The 20352-nt window shown below is 38.2% G+C and overlaps 1 protein-coding gene across 13 annotated transcripts in view; it reads right to left on the bottom strand.

Annotated features, from left to right (window-relative positions):
- LOC143435602 (uncharacterized) overlaps nucleotides 1-20352 on the bottom strand; it is a 38106-nt gene that overhangs the window by 8120 nt on the left and 9634 nt on the right. For 9 of the 13 annotated variants that reach the window (XM_076919045.1, XM_076919032.1, XM_076919041.1 and 6 more), the window contains 2 exons: nucleotides 10535-10560; nucleotides 4470-4591 (listed from right to left, as the gene is read on the bottom strand). In XM_076919045.1, the coding sequence (XP_076775160.1) occupies nucleotides 4470-4591; nucleotides 10535-10560 (148 nt within the window). The other 4 variants (XM_076919034.1, XM_076919037.1, XM_076919042.1 and 1 more) reach the window with 3 other exon arrangements.

The following is a 20352-nucleotide window of genomic DNA, read 5'->3' as shown; positions in this document are numbered from 1 at the left end:
CCTCTCCCTCTCCCACCTCCTCAAATCCATGTCCTCTTTTTCTTTAATTATTATTCTTTCATATACAGACATATATATGTATACATATATATAAATATATGTATACATATATAAATATATAAAGACAATCTTCTGAATGCATTTAATATTATACATATGCATATATATATATATATATATATATATATATATATATATATATATATATATAAAATTTCTAGTGTTGACCACTTGTAGATAACCAACTTAAGGGCTCATCCCTTGGGGGAGATTAGTTCTCCTTTTTCCCTTTTCCAGCAGCTATGACCTGTAGTCATAGCCTATAGTTCTTTGTCTAGGGGTGGGGTCCCATGAGATTTTTTCCTTCAAAGTAAGCATGCCTATTGGTATGGTCACTATTCAGGTCCTTTTGGGGAGCCATATTTTTGAGGTCTCATGGTATAGCTTCCCTGTCTCTTCTATTAGACACAATCTCACAGTAAACTTACTGGTTCTCTGGCTCTTTAAATCTTTCCATCCTTTTATGATGATCCATGAACGTCAGAGGTGGTTGGGCACCCTACATTCAGTTGTTGGCTGCATTTTGACTAGTTGCAGTTTTCTGAAATTGTCTGTTTTCTGCAAAAACATGCTTCTATGATGAGGAGTGAGAGCTACATTTATTTGTGGGTATAAGGACAAATATTTAGAAAGCAGTTAGGTTAATTACTGTCACAGGGGCATGGCATCAGTAGGTTCTCTTCACAAATCTGTGACCTCATTAGCCACAGGTAGTTGGGCTGGGTTTATAGTACCAGGCATGATTTCCCCACTGCTGAGCAGGCCTTAAGTCCAATTAGACAGCAGTTGGTTAGCGTCTTTATAGATGTCTTGCTAATAATGCTGCTCATTGTTTTGGTCATAAGCCTCAGTTTGGTAAGACTATTGATTGCTTCCTTCTTTTAGCAGTCTGCACGGCACCCTCTATTACTATGACAGTCAGTCCTCAGGGAAGAGGTTTTCAGGTCAGGCCTACCTCAAATCCTCCAAGTCCTATGTCTGAAGAACAAGTGTCATCAGCACCAGGGACTTATCTTCAACTTCTGAGGGCAAAGGCAATAGCAACAGCCTATCTTTGGAGTATCTTGAACTCTCCCTGACCAACAACAAAAAAGGAGGTTTCTCATGCTTGGTACTAGGGATTTTGTTAGTCTATGGCTCTTTTGAGGAAGTGACACAACTTCATTAAAACTATACATATACACACAAAATACCCGCTAGAGAAGGTACTGCAGATGGAATCCCAGTAACACTGCCCACTAGAATCTGGCCACAGTACCCTGAACCACCCCACACTTAGACTGATAACTCTAGATTCCATTTCCTCTGAGCAGGAAGTAAGTAGAGCAGTCAACACCCATCCCTTTGACAGCAGTCAGTGTCAATCTCTGAGGCCGGTATATATTAGTCACTTTGCTGCGACTATATTGCTGTGAAGAGACAACATGACCAAGACAACTGTTTTAAGAGAAAGTCTTTAATTAAGAACTTGTCTATAGAGGTTTAGTCCGTTACCACCATGGCAGCAACCATGGCAGCATTGCAGACAGGCACTGGAACAGTACCTGATCTGTAGGCAGAAAGAGGGACACTGGGCCTGGTGTGGGTTATTGAAACTTCAAAGCCCACCCCTAGTGACATATGGCCTACAACAAGGTCACACCTCCTAATCCTTATAATCCTTTCAAATAGTGTCATTTGCTAGTGATGACATATTCAAATTTATGAGTCTAAAGGGGCCTTTCTAATTCAACCCACCATGGGGTATTAAGCAGAGTTAGAGGAACATAGTTAAGGAAAGCAGAAGTAGGCTTTATGAAATGGCTGCTTTTTGTTCCCAGAAGACTCTGGGAAAAGAAATGGCAGGCAGGCACAGGGACAGGTATCTAGACAGGACAAGTAGAGGAAAGAGTTACCAACGGACCTACAAAGTATCCCAGTCACCCTCTGTTTAAAGGACTTCCAGCCTCAGGTTTCTCCCATCACGACAGGATAAAGCTGTAAGCTTTCCCTTATCTTCAAATCTGTCTTCTGTCTTTCCCAGTTATTCAATTCTTTGTTCATGCCAAGGAATATATTAGCAGTCTCCAAGACAGCTGCCAGACCTCCATTACCACAAAGATGCCAAAATCATACACAGGACAAAAGATAGTAGAATGCTGGGAAAACTAGATGTCCCCATGTAGAATAAAATTAGAAGTGTATATATCACCCTGGTCAAAAAAAAAAAAAAATGGCTCCAAGTGAATCAAAGAACTCAATGTGCAACCTGAAATGCTAAAACCTATAGAACAAATATAGACAGGAATAGGAAATGACTTTTAGAAAATGGCTCACTTTGCCCAGAAATTAAGGCCAAAATTTGACAAGCAGTACCTCATAAAACTAAAGCGTTTCTATAAAGTTATAAAAACAATCAAGTGGGTGAAGAAGAAACTCAAAAGAGTAGGAGAGAATATTGGCTAGCTATACATCTGACAGAATATTAATATCCAAAATATATGAAGAACTCAAAAATAGAGTCATGAAAACAACAAATTAAAAACAGAAGTCTGAAAGAAGAAATAAAAAGACTTGAAAGTTCAAAGTGTTCAAAATCATAGCAATTTAAAAAATTCAAATTATAATAACTCTAAAATTTCATCTTACCGTAGTCAGATTGACTATGATCATCAAAACGACCACCAACAAATACTATTGAGGAATTTGAGAAAAGGGAACCCTCATTCACTGTTAGGGGCCTTCAAAACTGGTGAAGCTACTCTAAAGATCAGTTTGAAGCATTCTCACAAATCTAAAACTAAGTCTACCACATTACACAAGTATAGCACTCCTTGACATATGTCCAAAATTCTCAACATCCTGTTCCACAAATGCTTGCTCAGCAATGCTCACTGCCACTCTATTCACAGTAGCTAGGAAACAGAGACATCCTCAATATCCTTTAACTGATGAATGAATAATGAAAACATAGATACTATTAATCTCTGATTAAAAATTAAATCGTGGAATTTGCAGGTAAATAAAACTATAAAATATTATATTGAGTGGTGTAACCCAAACCAGAAGGATACACACTGCATGTTCTCTGTCATCTGTGGTTCTTAGCTCCAAATCTTTAGATGTGAATATGTAACCTTGAGCAATTGCAGTAACCAGAAAATTTAAAAGGCACCAGGTGGTAGGGGGTGATTTCTAGAGAGGGAAGCAATGGGTTATGAGTAATATAAAGAGGAAAATGGGAAAAACAAGGAGTGGGGTTTTAACTGGGAGGGAGGAAAGGGAACAATACAGAATGAGGAGGGACAAATAACATCAAAGAATATTTGAAAAAGTAATAGTGAATCATATTATGTTATATTTACCTTAAAAATACACATCTATGATGGTTTCAATTGGTACAGAAAAGACCTCTGACAAAATCTAACACCAATCATGATAAAAAAAAACAAACCCTGGAGAGACCAGGGTGGACTGTATCTCAACATAATAAACTATTCACCATGCTAAATGGATGAATATTGGAGCAATTTTCACTGAAAGCAGGAACAAAACAAGGGCATCCATACACCCCACTCCAACTCAACACGGTGCTTAAAGTACTAGCTAGAGCATAAGAGAAGGATGAACTGGGCTGAAAGATCTTTGGGTGAGTTGGTGTCTTTATTGCTCCACTGGGGTCCTTGCCTGATTACAGGAGGTGGCCTTCGTGTGGGTCCTGAACAACTGGAGTGGAGGCTATTGCTAAAGCTGTTACCTGTCCGTGGGATATGTTCTTTTGGCTGGGCTGCCTTGTTTAGCCTCAGTGGGAGAGGAAGCACCTAGCCTCTCAGAGACTTGAAGTGTCAGGGTAGGGGGGGGATATCCAGGGGCCCCCACCTGCTAGGAGGAGAAAAGGAGGGGACAGGGGAAAGGATTGTAGGAGGGGATGACCAGGAAGAGGACATTTTGGATATAAAGTGAATAAGTAAAACAATAAAATTAAATTTAAAAAAAAAGACAAGAGAAGGAAATGAAAATAAGTCAAAGCATCCCTACTTGCATATAGTTTTTCTGTAACTTAAGGTCTCTAAAGACTCTACCAGACACTCTTAGAGCCAAAATATACTTTCAGCAAAGTGACACATTACAAAATCAACATACAAAATCAGTACCCTTGCTATATACCAAAGGTGAAGATACTGACAAATAAATCAAGGACACATTCCCTTCATAATATCCTTAAACTTAAATAAATAAATAAATAAATAGCCATGAAATAAACCCGACCAACTGTGCTAGTTTAAATAAGAAATATCCCTCATAGGCTCTGTTATTTGTAATACTTGGTCCCAGTTGGTAACACTATTTAAGGAGGTTGAAGAAGGAAGTATGTCCCTGTAGGAGGAAGTATATCACTGTGGGAAGGTGTTGACAATTGAAAACCTTACCCTATGTCCAATTTGTTCTCTGTACTTGTTGCTGATGGTTGAAGAGTGAGCGCTCAGCTTCCTGCTCCAGCTGCTATGCCTGATGCGGCTATGCCTCCCTGCCATGATGGACTTTTTAATCCCTAAGAAAACATAAATCCAAAATAAATGATTTCTTCCATAAGCCACTTTTGGGCATAGTGTTTTATCACAGCCACAGAAAAATAACTAATACACCAAGGAAATGAAAAACCTATAAAATAAAAACTTTAAAGCAGTGAAGAAGCTAAAGAAGATACCAGAGGATGAAGAGCCCTTCATGCATGTGGATTAATATGATTAATACTCTTTAAAAAAGGCTATCCTATAGTGATCAAATAATTCGGCATAGAGATAATACTTTTCTAGAGGTACATATCAAAGTTTAAGTGTGGCAGCATTATGTTCAGGGTCATTTCAAAAACCATTAAAAATATCTACTCTCCTTGTTTTCTTCCATTTTTAAAGTTACCAGAGGCTGGTCACTTCAGAGAACTGCCATACATATGGATGTGGCCTGGCATGGGATATACAACCTCTCCCCTGAGTCTCCAAGGACTAACAAGTGCTCAGTGGATGCTGCTAGCAACACAATGCTTTCTAAAGCACAGCCCCACGGTCTGAATGTACCCACTTCAGAATTCCCACATACTCTTGTATCATCAGTTGGATTACTGCACTGGATGCCTCCTAGCCAGCTTTAGGGATCTGAACCTGTTTCCCTTTCAATATGCCAAAGGAGAAGAGGGCATTTCCTGTCCCTGAATGGCATGGCCATTCAGAATGGCATGGCCAGTATCTCAGGATTGGCTGGCCCATGATCAACTGCTGTTTACCTAGTCTTCTATAACAGACTATGACTAAGTTAAATAAATGAATAAACACAAACAACTGTGTTTCAAAAGACATACAAGCAGGCTATGGTAGTGTAGTACTTAGGAATTCAGGGCCAGCCTAGTCTACATAATAAGTTTCAGGCCAGCCAGGGATACATAGTATGACCATAAATTTTAAAAAAGATAGGAAAAGTATCTCATGTTAACAATCTCATATACAATAAAGTTGAAATTACTATGCAATATGAACTTCACTGTACTTAACATGAATTTTCATTTTTAAAGTATTGCAACCTTTTTACCCTAATGAAATAATAAACGGCATGAACTGAAGTTCTCAGAGAAAAAGCCACATCTACTTTAAACATTCTCTAAGGCTTTAGTCAGTTGCAATGTTGCAGGTCCAAAGACAAGCTGGTTATCTGGGCTATCATAACTCCTGAATAGTTATATTCAATAGAAGTGATTCAACAATCTTGTAATTATTAGGTAAATCTCAAGGCTAGGAAGAGAATCTGAGGCCTAGAGCAGAGCTCCCTCCGGCCTCCATTATAACCACTGTCAATGAAAGTAACGGGTCTTAAATCAAAGTAATAAAAGATGTGATTTATTCTGGAATCAAATATGAATCTATGGCCCAGGAACATAGATTTAGATCTCCCCAAAATACCATGTTCCAATGAGGTAGAAATTTCATAAACGTTTTATAGTGACAGAAAAAAGAAGTCCATAAATCAACACACTTTGAACTACATCAGTGGGTACATCAGGCAAGTGAGAACCCTGCTGTAGGTCCTGGATGCCACCTGACACTTTTAGCCCTTTGGTTGGTAGAAATCTTGGATATTGTTTATACATTCCTAAGTGTTTTATCTGTTTGTCAGGATGTTAGGTCTGACAGAGTAAGGAAAGAGAAAAAGCTATTTAGTAGGCTAAAGGTCACCCAAGATAAACTGTAATTAGGCCCTGGAACTGCAACAGTCCAGCCTCTCCACATAATTGAAGCGGGCTGTTTGTTTGTTTGTTTGTTTGTTTGATGCAGAACTTCTCTGTGTAGCCCTGGCTGTCCTAGAACTCACTATGTAGACCAGGCTGGCCTCAAACTCACAGAGATCTGCCTACCACTGCTGGGATTAAGACAGGCACCACCATTCCCTGCAAGGTTTAATACAGTCAAGAAGCCTCTGCAGACTTGACTTCTTTCCAAGAATTCTCACTCACACTTGACCATCTAAGTGTATTTGAAAAGGGTTCTCAATTGTGGTTTTGTTACCATAAAATTTTATGAAACTGTTACCACATTTAAACTTGGTATTTTGGGTAACCTAAATCTGTATTCCAGAGCCAGGGTCAGTCATCTCCAAACTCAACTCTCTTCCCTTTGAGAGGAGAGTTATGTTTTTGTGATGGCAGTAGATTTCACTGAGTATTACACAATGAATGGATGAACAAACAAGATGTCACACAATAAATATACTCAATATTAATTAAGTATAAAATACAGTTCAAGAAAAAATAAATTGTGTCATTAGGAGTGAAAAATGTGTTAGGAAATTTATAAGAGACTATGGCTATGGTGACTGGACACATTATCATAGATCCTAACTTTTCACAGTGATGTTAACTGACATCTATGAATCAAATAACATGTGGCATCAACACTAAAGTATATCCTTACATGGTAAGACAACTAAAGTAAGAGAACATTCAATAACAAGAAAATATTAGTTAAAGTTACTCAGAAATCAGATATTGTGTTTTAGTAAAAGAACCCTGATAATATTACCCCATTAAAAATCCCATGGAATCTATAGCATTTGAGGAATTAGAAAAAGAAAAATGAAAAAGATAGAAGAAAAGAAGGAAGGAAGGAAGGAAGGAAGGAAGGAAAAAAAGAAGGAAGGAAGGAAAGAAGGAAAGACAGAAGGAAGGAAGGAAAGAAGGAAGGAAGGGGAGAGCAAAGCTGCGTCACATTTTTTTCCAGGTACAAAGGGCAGGGGAAAAACTGAGCAGCAGGCACCAGCAAGGAGCAGCACTACCATCTACTGGTCAGAAAGCCTAAATTCAACCACAGTGAACAGAAATTTATCTTTTTTTTTTCTGGCTCTTTGACCCACCACCCTAAAAGGGCAGGCTGTGGGAGTCAGGTGAGATAAATAAGGGAGTTGGGGATGTCCGGGGATACAGAATTATATGCACTAAGTACGTTGGCCTCTGAACCTGTTCGGCAAGGCAGCCTTTAATCCCACCCTCAGAGCCATAGCAACAGCAGCAGGAAGTCCAAGACATAGGAAATACATAAGCTAGTAAATCATTGGATTGGCGGGCTTTGAGCCTGCGCAATGATTCAAAATGAGGTCGTGAGCATTAGCCCTCACTCCAGGATCTTAACCACCTACCTCCTAGCACACTTAGATGAGCAGACTGCCCCTGCAGTCTCTCCCTTTCAGGAGCCCTCTGCTTTATCCATCCCAAAGTCTCCGCACCTGTAAGGAGGCCCTGGGCAGCACAGAAGATGGCTTTTCTGTGGTGTCCAGTAGTGTCCAGTCGCCGACATGTATCTGAGCAGGACAGGACTTCTGCCCCTGAGGAAGTTTTGCTTAGATGAACAAGAGCTTACAACCCCCTGGCCTATGTGATCTCTATGTTCTGTGTTCAGTGCCCCAGAGAGCAAAGGAAGATGGAAGACAGGAAATCGTGAAAACGAGTAAACTTAGCATTCCTTAGGAACACCAATCATCCCAAAGTAACCTATAAAGTCCATTCTGTAGCACTGACAAGCTACAGCACCACTCTTCGACTTAAGCAAAGATTTGTAAAGATACCTTTTAAAAGTCTAACTTATTTTTTGCTGTGTATAAATACAACCTGGGACCGACAGAATCAAGTATAAAGGTGCATCACTAAAAACTAAGTTCCACAAACATTTTACTTCTAGTTCATGTTAGTAAGTTTTTAAATATATATTTTCATGTGTTTATGATTCATCTGTTTGTATACACATATTTTTTCCAAATGGCACATATTCTTTCCTATATGTATTTTGCTTTGTTCACATGTTTAAAGAAGATGAACTCTCCAGGACTTGTAGATAATAGTCCCTATTATACTACTATATGGTTAAGGACTGAATGAATACTTCTGAAGACCAACGTTTACATGGTTTGAGATGCAAGGAGATACCAGAACAGAGTGAGGAGCAGGCTTTATATTGTGACCTGACAGTGGGGCTCTGGAATGGTATCTTTGTCTAAAATTATAATTGTTTAGTAAAGTAGGGGGAGTCTTCACTGTAACTCTCAGCTACTATCAGCTGACACAGCATTTTGGAGGAAGCTCTGGCACAGAAGCAACTCATGAGGAAGAAACGAGGGGCACTTTACAGAAACTTTGTTTCACAAGAGATTAAGTCACAGAGTCCAACAGACCCAGACAACAAACAGTATTACAAGCATCATTATTTATCAATCTATATCCAAATGTTGTGTTCATTATAGATATTCATTTTCTTACCTGCTTTCAACCTGTACTTTTGCTGTTTTTAGAAAATGATACCCATGAATTACTCTGGGTCAGGGGCATGGGAAAACTGCATATTTTAAGATTAGGGCTATACATTGTCTCATGCTGTAAAAGCTGATTACATGGAAAATCCAAGGCAAGCAAGGTTGGTGGTTTCACATTGTTCTCTTAAAGGCAGGTTAAGCAAACGAGCAGAATACAGAGCAGGATAGCAGTCTTCTGTCTTAAAGTGACTTCAAAGTTTATTATTAACTCTAGCTCTGAGGTCCAGCAAAAGTTCCAGTCTTTTTAAATGTAAGAGATAGTTTGCCATATCTCACATGTATATGTGTACTTTCTCCCCCCAGTTCTCTTTCTCCTCCACCCCCAAAAGGAGGAAGTATTTGAAGATAAACCCTCAGATCTGGTATTCTAGCTGGCTTATAATAATGACTAATTTGCTAGCACTTGGAAAATGAAAGGACTGAACTAAATATAACCTAAACATTTACTACCTCCAAATTAATTCTATCTTGTGCATTTAACAAAGTCCTAGGTAACAATTTTTCAAAAACCACAAACAGGCAGCCTGTTTTAGTAAAAACGGAAAACCATGTGTAAGAAATGCTGATAGAAGCCAGGATTCATAGTAAAGAGCTTTTCAAAACCTACATGAATTAAATTAGGTGCTAAAATAAAAATTAAGATTTGAGTTTATATCAAAACTAAAGATAAACTCGAAAATATCTCCCTACTCATCTTTCCCTGCCCTTGCTTCTCTATGCCATGTATCTTAGAGGTCTCCTTGAGCATTTTCCCCTTTTAAATTCACACACTCACATTAAAGTGTCTTTATTATACAAACTAGTCCTAAAATTCCTGTCAACATTAAAGCCCAAAGTCTCCCTGAGTGGAGGTCCCTACAGCTTGGGGGAACCCCTCAAGGAGCCCCTGCAAAATATAACCAAATGAAGCTAGTTTGTGTCACACCCCAATATTCCTGGGGATTTATGCTGAGACCCATCTTAACTGTTAGGGAGTTTCCCTATCTTGTCATTTGTCTGGTAGATCCTGTTAAACACGGGTTCTGTGTTCCTTGGCTTCTGTTTTTTTTCTAACATGAAACCCACTAAATGTTTGAGCGTCAAGAACATCAAAAATAGAAATTTCCTAGACCCATTCACAGTCTGCTACTGGATCCTATGCAGTAACACAGGGCTTTTCTGGGGAGTATCTTCATAAAACCTGATCCCCTGTTTAACTGGTTTGACGAAAATAAAGATATAAAGAGATACAATCTGGATATCAGACTGTTGAAATGTAGACCATAAAAATATGAAAACGTCCCCAGAAATCTTGAGATTGTAGAAGGACAGGGCACCAGCCAGAGAGGGAACTTGTCTTAGGAAAGAGATTTTTTTTTCAAACAACTTGTCAGACCACCTTACAGGATGAGACTAAAACCCAGGTAAGTGGGTATGACCACACACTGCCCAGGACTGCTTAGATGTGCATATGCTTGGACATCTATTTAAACCTTGATCTTATTTGGGGACCTTAAAGATGGACTTGAGTGGTTTTCTGTATCTCTTTGTCCCTCTTCCAAATCTGACTACATTGAATCCAATGTAAAGGTAACCAGGCCTGACTTGGCACAAATTGTGACATTCAAATTCCATAACATCTCCACATCCTAAGCCAATTTCTTACCTCTGATAAAGCAGCCTGGTGCACAGCTAAAAAGAAAAGAAAAAGAAAAACAAAACAAAATGACAACAAAACCAACCCCAGTTAATTAGAAAAAGAGAAGAAAAGAAGGAGAGAAAATATTTCCAAACTTTGCCTTTTAAACTTTTGTTACTAAGCCTTTCTCACATCATAAAAAAACAGAGATAAACTTTCTTTTTGGTGTCATGTGTGTCTATAATAATTGCTTTTGTTGGGTTTTGGTTGTTTTCATATGTTGCTTTGTCAAGCAAAATTTTAACAAACCATGGCCACTTCAGTTCTCTTTTAATTAATTTTTGTTGTGTGCTAAAAATATTTTTGGTGTGCTCAATTAAAATGCATATTCAGATTTACAATTTTAAATATTATGATCACATATTTAAAGTCTTGATAAATACATACTGTCTTATAAATTTTGGTAGTAAAACATTAAAATGATACATTTGGCTATAGTAAATGTTTCATAAAACCTTAAAATGCTAATTGTTTGTATTAAACAACACTCACTAGAGAGCCATAAAGATTTCGTGAAGTTTACTAATGTTATATACATATATTTTGATAAGAACTTCCTTCTAAAGCAGATTCTAAATATATATCTTTAATTTTTTTCAGTTGTGTCATGGGTAACATAACAATCATGGTTTCTTTTTAAAGATCATAACTATATGGTGTTATATTAAGGCTAAATTATATATAAGTTAATAAATATATGTTTATTGAATATGTGTTGTTTCCTTTTCACAATGGGGATTAAGAAATGTGATTCTACCTGTCAGAATGGCTAACATCAACAAAAGTGACAGCTCATGACATCGAGGATGTGGGGCAAAAGGAACACTTCTCCATTCCTGGTGGGAGTGCAATTTGAAGGTTTCTCAAAAAAACAGGATAGCTCTACCTGAAGACCCAGCTATACCTCTCCTGGGCATATACTCAAAAGATGCTCTACCATCCCATAAGAACATGTGCTTAGCTATGTCCATAGCAGCCTTATTTGTAATAACCAGAAATTGGAAACAACCTTGATGGCCCTCAACAGAACAGATGAAGAAAATGTGGTACATTTACACAATTGGGTATTACTCAGCTGTTAAAAAAATGACATGATGAAATTTGCAGGCAAATGAATGTAACTAGGGAAAAATCATCCTGAATAAGGTATTCTATACCTAGAAAGACAAATGTGGTATAGATTCACTTATATCTGGATATTAGCTGTTAAGTCAATGATAAGCAAGCTACAATCTATAAAACCACAAAGGATAGGTATAGAGTAAGAGACTAGAGGAAACAGATAGCTGTCCCTGGGGAAGTGAAATAGGATAGTTATGGATGGATGGGTGGGGGGCTAGAACTGCGAGATCAAGGAGGGAGAGGAGATTGAGGGAGGGAATATGAGAAGAGACATAAATTAAGGGGCATTTGAAGAGTAGTATGGAAACTAATACAGTAAAAACTTCTTAATATACACAAATATGAAGGTGATCTTAATGAAACTGCCAAATAATGGAGGAGACAGAGTCCCAACTGGCTATCTCATCACCAAATGAAGCTTCCAGTACCAGGAATGGGTTATAGCTAATTGAGTTGTTGGCCAAACAAGTCCCATAAGAATCCCCAAACAACCCAGGCTGTAGCTAAGACATTGGTTGTTCTCCACAAACTGATGGCAAGGCCCTATTGCTGAAGACAACATCCACACACCTTACTGAACATGGAGAGGTTGAGCTGGTGCCTACATATAACCTTCACCCCTATGTTCTAGTCTTTGGTATGGAAAAATACTTTGCAGGCTCCCAAAAGAGAAACAAACAGCAACCCACCCACAAATCCTTTGATTTATTTACAGTGGTGTGCTGCCTACAACCTATGCTAGGGCAATGGTGGCACAAAGCTTGTAGGAGTAACCAACCAATGTCTGATTTGACTTAAAGCCCACTCCATGGGATAGAACCTTTACCTGATAGAACCTTGGTTACTAGGGTAACCAAGAACCAAATACTAGATAGCCCAGGGACTAGGGTAAAACCAAATACTACTCGCCTAAAAATAAGCCAGGGGCAGTAATAAAATGACTCCTAATGACATTCTGCTAGACTCATAGATCAGTGCCTCATTCAGCCATCATCAGAGAAACTTCCTTCTACAGCAGAAGGGAACAAGTACAGAGACCCACAGCCAGATATTATACAGAGAGAGAGAGAAGAGAGAGAGAGAGAGACAGAGACAGAGACAGAGACACAGAGACAAACAGAGAGACTGAGACAGAGGCACTTTGGAACACTCAGTGGGATGTCTCTATCAAATCCCTACCCTCAGAGCTCAGAAAATGATGGTTTCTACATCACTATGGGGTTTCGATAATAATTGAGGAGCTGTGAGATGGCTCAGCAGGTACAGGTACTTATGAACAAGCCCAAGGAGGCAGAGCGAGTATAAGAGCAATAGAGGATGGAGGACACCAGGAGAACAAGGCCTTCTAAATCAACAAGAACAATCTTATGTGAACTCACAGAGACTGAAGCAGCATACACAGGGCCTGCATGGGGCTGCACCAGGCCTTCCAATTCCACCAAATTGGATTTATGGGATTCCTAAGTGCACATGGTGGGTCTAATTTTTGTGCCTTCTCTTGGGCTCTTTTCCTTCTGTTTGTCTTCTCCAATTCCAATGGGTGGGTTTGTTTTATCTTATTATATTTAATATTACCTCTTAGAAGCCTATTCTTTTCTAATCAGAGACAGAAAGGGATTAGATCTGAATAGGTTAGAGATGGTAAGGAATCAGGAGGAGTAGAGGGAGGGGAAACTGTAACCAGGACATATTGTGGGAGAAAAAAAATCTATTTCCAATAATAGGGAAAAATAAAATAAAATAAGCTCTATTCATTTTTCAGCAGGAACCGAAAGCACCAGCTGCTAGAATGAGATGGAGGCTCATGTTCCAAGCAGCCTTCACCTTCCTCAAAGTCAGGGGACAAGCCTGGCAACCATCAGTGCTTTGAGATGTGAGCAGCTAAATATCTTGTAGACAAAGAACTGGGGACTGCCATACACTTTTGTCTGATTCCCCGCCCTCCTCCCATTTGAGATAAAAATTCCCTGTTATTTAACCCTGTGAAATCTTCATGCTTTCTATATTCCCTAGAAAGTTGTATTTACCCAAGGTTAGATTCATTTTGGATTAATGCACCAGTTATATGCCTGATCTCCTCTGAGCCTTACTAATGGAATTTCTCAGTTTCAAACTAAATTAAATTATACCAGTCTCTTGTGGGTGCAAGACTTTGTTTCTCCTCTATCAACTAATACAAGATATTAGTTTTGACTTTGTAAAACCTTATTTTGTTATCAGCACAGATGAATTAACAAGGGACAGAAAAAGAAAATGACGGTTCATATACAATTATGGGGCTTGTAAAATAATTGAGGACCTGTGAGGTGGCTTGACAGGTGAAAGTGCTGCTGACAAGCCTGATGACCCAAGTCATTCCCTATGACACATATGATGGAAGAACTGTTCTCTGACATCCACACATGAACTGTGACAAGCACTCCCCCCAAAATAAACATCAAATAAGATTTGAAAAAAAACCTAAAGGTAAATTATAGTCTACAGCACCCAACCCTACCATACTAAATACAATTCCCATATCAATGATGAGCTTTAGAGAACAGTCATTTTTTTTTATAATTTTGTAAAAAGGCCTTACCCTGCCAGTATCACAGACAGCATGCTTATCTGTATGAAATATACCTGTTGTGCTTTATAGGTGGGAGAATAAATTAGCGTAGCTATTATATAAAGTGCTAGAAAGTTTCTTTACAATATGAATAACAGAACTAACCTATAATCCATCAATATTACTTCTGGGCATGTATCAAAAATAAATGTAATCAATGTTGCAGATAAACATCTATTCCCATGTTCACTGTAGCACTATCACAATGCCCAAGATACATGGATGAATGTATTTTTTAAAAAGTTGTTCCAGGTTGCCATGATAACTTGTGAATCTCCTTGCAGCAATTCTTGGCTATTTCAGATATGTCCCATATACCACAGCTTTAAAAATATTTACAGGTATTAAAATATGTATGAACACAACATGATGAAAGATTTAAGAAAGATTGTTCTTAAATATATTTGGATTTCTTTGAAGGCTGGACCATTTAGAACAAGTGTGAAACCAGCAAGGATTGATGCATACCCATTACTAGATCAACCCAGGCTGGAAATAATATTGACTTAGATCAAGATGACATGATGGATTTGGATATGGAAGGATTTAAACACATTCCTGCTACTTTCCATGAAAAGAAATCAATGGAATGAAGTGAGCAGAAGAAAATATTTTAAAGAGAACAAAGCAAAGGTGCTTTAAAGCAAGACAAAAATTTTATTCTCCAGGTTTGCCACTTTTAGGCTCTGATACAAAAGTTCATTTAACCTCTCTGTGCCTCATGTCTTCAGATCAGTAACTTGGTTAATATTGCCAAGCTCACTATGGTATATTTCAGCTAGTTCTGAACTTTATTGCATGAAAAAAATCAAGGTGAGCATAAGCAATCAATCAAGTTAGATCTAATTAGTTGTTTTAAGCTCCTCCCTCTGTGACTTTCCTGCCATGATGAACTGTAACCTAGAATTGTAAGCTGAGTAAACCCTTTCTCTGCTTAGCTTTTATCGGGATATTTTCTCACAAAACAAAAATAAAACCAGGATGTATCTTTTGGGTAGAATGGAGAGATCAAGTCAGGCAGAAGTATTAAATGAAAGCACTCAATGACTGTTTTAGGTTATCATGGTCAAAAGTATAAAAAAGGGAATATCCAATTTACTTGACCTTGTGTGTGTGTGTGTGTGTGTGTGTGTGTGTGTGTGTGTTTTGCAGGATATTTTGGAGGAGATAGTGAGGAACAAGGATTTTCATTCCATCTCTCAGTACTAAGGAATATGAAAATGAAAACATTTGATTTCTAGAGGGATGTCTCATATCATCAGCCATCAAAGGACCAAGGTAGAAAAAAGCTACCAAAGAAATTGAGGAACTTATTGGCCATGTACCAGTTTTTGGAAGTTATGGTAAGAGGAAAGAAATAAAGCAAGGACTGGATAAGAAAGGGGATAGAAAAAAAAAGAAGAGATGTAATCCCAACAAACAATAATGTTTAACATCTTAGTATATAAAATATATTATATATGGTTATGAATATGTATACACAGTCTACATGTGATTTTATAACATAACTTACTCAGTACCGGATTTGTCTTATAAGTAACTGCTCCCAAACATGACTGGCCAAAAAAAAAAATCAATGAACGGATTCCTAATGATGTTTCTGATATATTTACTCATAGATTGGTGCCATATCCAGTCATCATCAGAGAGGCTTCCTCTGTGAGCTGTTGGGAGCAAATGCAGAAACCCACAGTCAAACATTAGGTAGATAGCCCAGGATGGAGGTCTCCATTAGGTCCCTCCCCTCAGAGCTCTGGGAACTACCAAAGAAGAAGATGAGGAAGAACTGTAGAAGCCAGAGAGGTCAAAAACACCAGGAGAACACAGCTCAAAGAATCACCTAAGCAGCACTCATAGGCTCACAGAGACTGAAGCAACAATCACAGAGCCAACAAGGGTCTGACCTAGGTCTTCTGTATATATGCTATGCTCATATAGCTTGGTGTTTTGTGGGACTCCTAACAGGGGGAGCAGGGTTATCTCTGACTCTTTTAGCTGTTCTTGTGCCCCTTTTCCTCCCACTACGTTGCCTCGTCCAGCCTTGATATAAGAGTTTGTGCCTGGAGAAGTTTAAGCCTGGTCTTATTGTATCTTGTTGGTGTTCCTGAGAGGTCTGCATTTGGTGGGAACAGATGGAAGATGGGGATAGGGGATGATGAGAGATGGATGGATGGATAGATCAATCTGGGGGAGAAGGGAGGGAGTAAACTAGGAAGGATGAAGGGAGGGGAAGCTGTGGTGGTAATGTATTGTATGAGAGAAAAATAAATAAAAATTTTTAAAAATTAGTAAGTGATCATACAAACTAAAGTTATTAACTTGGTCCAGCTTCCTGTTGGTTTAATAGTAAAATTAAAAATTTAAAGAACAAAATAATGACAAAATATAAAGAAGTATATTTAAATAATGTGACCATGTAAATAGAACAAACAGAAATGGCAACAGTCTTAAACCTTTCTTTGGGGGCAATAAATATAAACTTTTAAATTTTAAAACAAAACAAAAAAGACATACATAATCATACAATTCTGGTAAAGATGTCATCTCCTTGATTCTTATCTCAATTCTGGTTCTACAATTCTGGTTCTACTGATTGAGGGCATAAATTCACTTTAAGAGATGTCTCGAAAACAGTTGCAGCCTGAGCACTGAGATCACCTGCAGCAGCTCGGCACTCACCCTCAAAAAAACCCAGAGGAGGCAGGGCTCCCAGGAACTCTAACCCGGGCAGTATCTCAGGTAAGGAGACAGCAATACAGGGAGTAACCATACAGGGAATAACCGGAACTCACGGGGACCCAGGAATTCACTCCTTCCTGTCTCTGCCTGAGCACTGAGCAGATCTTGGGCCTCAGCTCTAACCCTAGCAACAACACCCATCCCAAACAGTTCTGACACAACCAAGATAATAAGAAAGACAGGCTCTAGTCAGAGACATCTCAGGTAGCACCAAGAATATCCAGATGGTGAATGGCAAGCACAAGAACACAAGCATCAGCAACCCAGGGTACTCGGCATCATTAGAACCTAGTTCTCCCATCTTAGAAAGTCCTGAATTACCCATATCACCAGGAAAGCAAGATTCAGATCTAAAATCACTTCTAATGATGATGACAGACAACTTTAAGAAGGACATAAATAACACCCTCAAAGAAATTGAGGAGAACACAGGTAAACAGGTAGAAGCCCTTAAAGAGGAAACACAAAAATCCCTTAAAGAATTACAAGAGAACACAACCAAAACAGGTGAAGGAATTGAACAAAACCATCTAGGACATAAAAATGGAATAGAAACAATCAAGAAATCACAAAGGGAGACTACCAGGGATATAGAAAACCTAGGAAAGAAATCAAGAGTCATAGATGCAAGCATTACCAACAGAATATGAGAGACAGAAGAGAACATCTCAGGTGCAGAAGATACCATAGAAAATATTGACACAACTGTCAAAGAAAACACAAATGCAAAAAGTTCTTAACACAAAACATCCAGAAAGTTCAAGACACAATGAGAAGACCAAACCTAAGGATAGGTATAGAAGAGAGTGAGGATTCCCATCTTAAAGGGCCAATAAATATCTTCAACAAAATTATAGAAGAAAACTTCCCTAACCTAAAGAACGAGATGCCCATAATCATACAAGAAGCCTACAGAACGCCAAGTACACTAGACCAGAAAAGAAATACCACCCGTCACATAATAATCAAAACACAAAATGCACAAAACAAAGAAAGAATTTTAAAAGCAATAAGGGAAAAAGGCCAAGTAACATATAAAGGCAGACCTATCAGAATTTACATCAGACTTCTCACCAGATACTATAAAAGCCCGAAGATCCTGAACAGATGTCATACAGACCCTAAGAGAACATAAATGCCAGCCCAGAATACTATACCCAGCAAAACACTCAATTACCATAGATGGAGAAACCAAGATATTCCATGACAAAACCAAATTTACACAATATCTTTCCACAAACCCAGCACTACAAAGGATAATAGCAGGAAAGCTTCAATACAAGGAGGGCAATTATACCCCAGAAAGAGCAAGAAAGTAATCCTCTTCCAACAAACCCAAAAGAAGATAACCACACAAACAATGCCTCCACTATTAAAAAAATAACAAGAAGCAACAATCTCCTCTCCTTAATATCTCTTAACATCAATGGACTCAATTCTCCAATAAAAAGACATAGGCTAATGGACTGGATACGTAAACAGGACCCAGCATTTTGCTGCATACAGAAAACCCACCTCAGTAACAAAGACAGACACTACCTTAGAGTAAAAGGCTAGAAAACAATTTTTCAAGCAAATGGTCCTAAGAAACAAGCTGGAGTAGCCATTCTAATACCAAATAAAATCAACTTTCAACTTAAAGCTATCAAAACGGATAAGGAAGGACATTTCATACTCCTCAAAGGAAAAGTCAACCAACATGAACTCTCAATTCTGGACATCTATGCACCAAATACAAGAGCACCCACTTTCATAAAAGAAACCGTACTAAAGCTCAAAACACACATTGCACCTTACACAATAATAGTGGGAGACTTCAATACCCCACTCTCAGCAATGGACAGATCAAGGAAACAGAAACTAAACAGAGATACAGTAAAACTAACAGAAGTTATGAACCAAATGGACTTAACAGATATTTATAGAACATTTCACCCTAAAACAAAAGAATATACCTTTTTCTTAGCACCTCATGGTACCTTCTCCAAAATAGACCATATAATTGGTCACAAAACAGGCCTCAACAGATAAAAAAAAAAATTGAAATAATCCCCTTCATCCTATCAGATCACCACGGACTAAGGCTGGTCTTCAATAACAACAAAGACAATGGAAAGCCCACACTCACATGGAAATTGAACAATACTCTACTCAATGATAATGTGGTCAGGGAAGAAATAAAGAAAGAAAATAAAGCATTTATAATTTAATGAAAATGAAGACACATCATACCAAAACTTATGGGACACAATGAAAGCAGTGCTAAGAGGAAAACTCATAGCTCTAAGTGCTTACAAAAAGAAACTGGAGAGAGCATACACTAGCAGTTTGAAAACACACCCTAAAGCTCTAGAACAAAAGAAGCAAATGCCCAAGAGGAGTAAACAGGAGGAAATAATTAAACTCAGGGCTGAAATCAACAAAATAGAAACAAAGAGAACTATACAAAGAATCAATAAAACCAGGAGCTGGTTCTTTGAGAAAATCAACAAGATAGATAAACCCTTAGCCAGACTACCCAGAGGGCACAGAGACAGTATCCAAATTAATAAAATCAGAACTGAAAAGGGTGACATGACAACAGAAACATCAGATCCTACTACAAAAGCCTATACTCAACAAAATTGGAAAATCTGGATGAAATGGACAATTTTCTAGACAAATACCAGTTACCAATGTTAAATAAGGAGCAGATAAACCATCTAAACAGTCCCATAACCCCGAAAGAAATAGAAGCAGTCATTAAAAGTCTACCCACCAAAAAAAGTCCAGGACTAGATGGTTTTAGTGCAGAATTCTATCAGACCTTCCAGGAAGACCTAATACCAATTCTCTTCAAACTATTCCACAAAATAGAAACAGAAGGAACATTACCCAATTCATTCTATGAAGCCACAATTATGCTCATATCTAAACCACACAAATACCCAACAAAGAAAGAGAACTTCAGACCAATCTCCCTAATGAATATCGATGCAAAAATATTCAATAAAATTCTCATGAACAGAATCCAAGAACACATCAAAAACAATTATCCATCATGATCAAGTAGGCTTTATCCCAGAAATGCAGGGTTAGTTCAATATATAGAAATCCATCAATGTAATCCACTATATAAACAAACTCAAAGAAAAAAAAACACATGATCATCTCACTAGATGTTGAGAAAGCATTTGACAAAATTGAACACCCCTTCATGGTAAAAGTCTTGGAAAGATCAGGAATTCAAGGCCCATATCTAAACATAGTGAAAGCAATATACAGAAAACCAGTAGCCAACATCAAACTAAATGGAGAGAAACTTGAAGCAATCCCA

Source organism: Arvicanthis niloticus, chromosome X (assembly GCF_011762505.2).
Source record: "Arvicanthis niloticus isolate mArvNil1 chromosome X, mArvNil1.pat.X, whole genome shotgun sequence".
Taxonomy (NCBI): domain Eukaryota; kingdom Metazoa; phylum Chordata; class Mammalia; order Rodentia; family Muridae; genus Arvicanthis; species Arvicanthis niloticus.
This window is presented reverse-complemented; position numbering and strand designations above follow the sequence as displayed.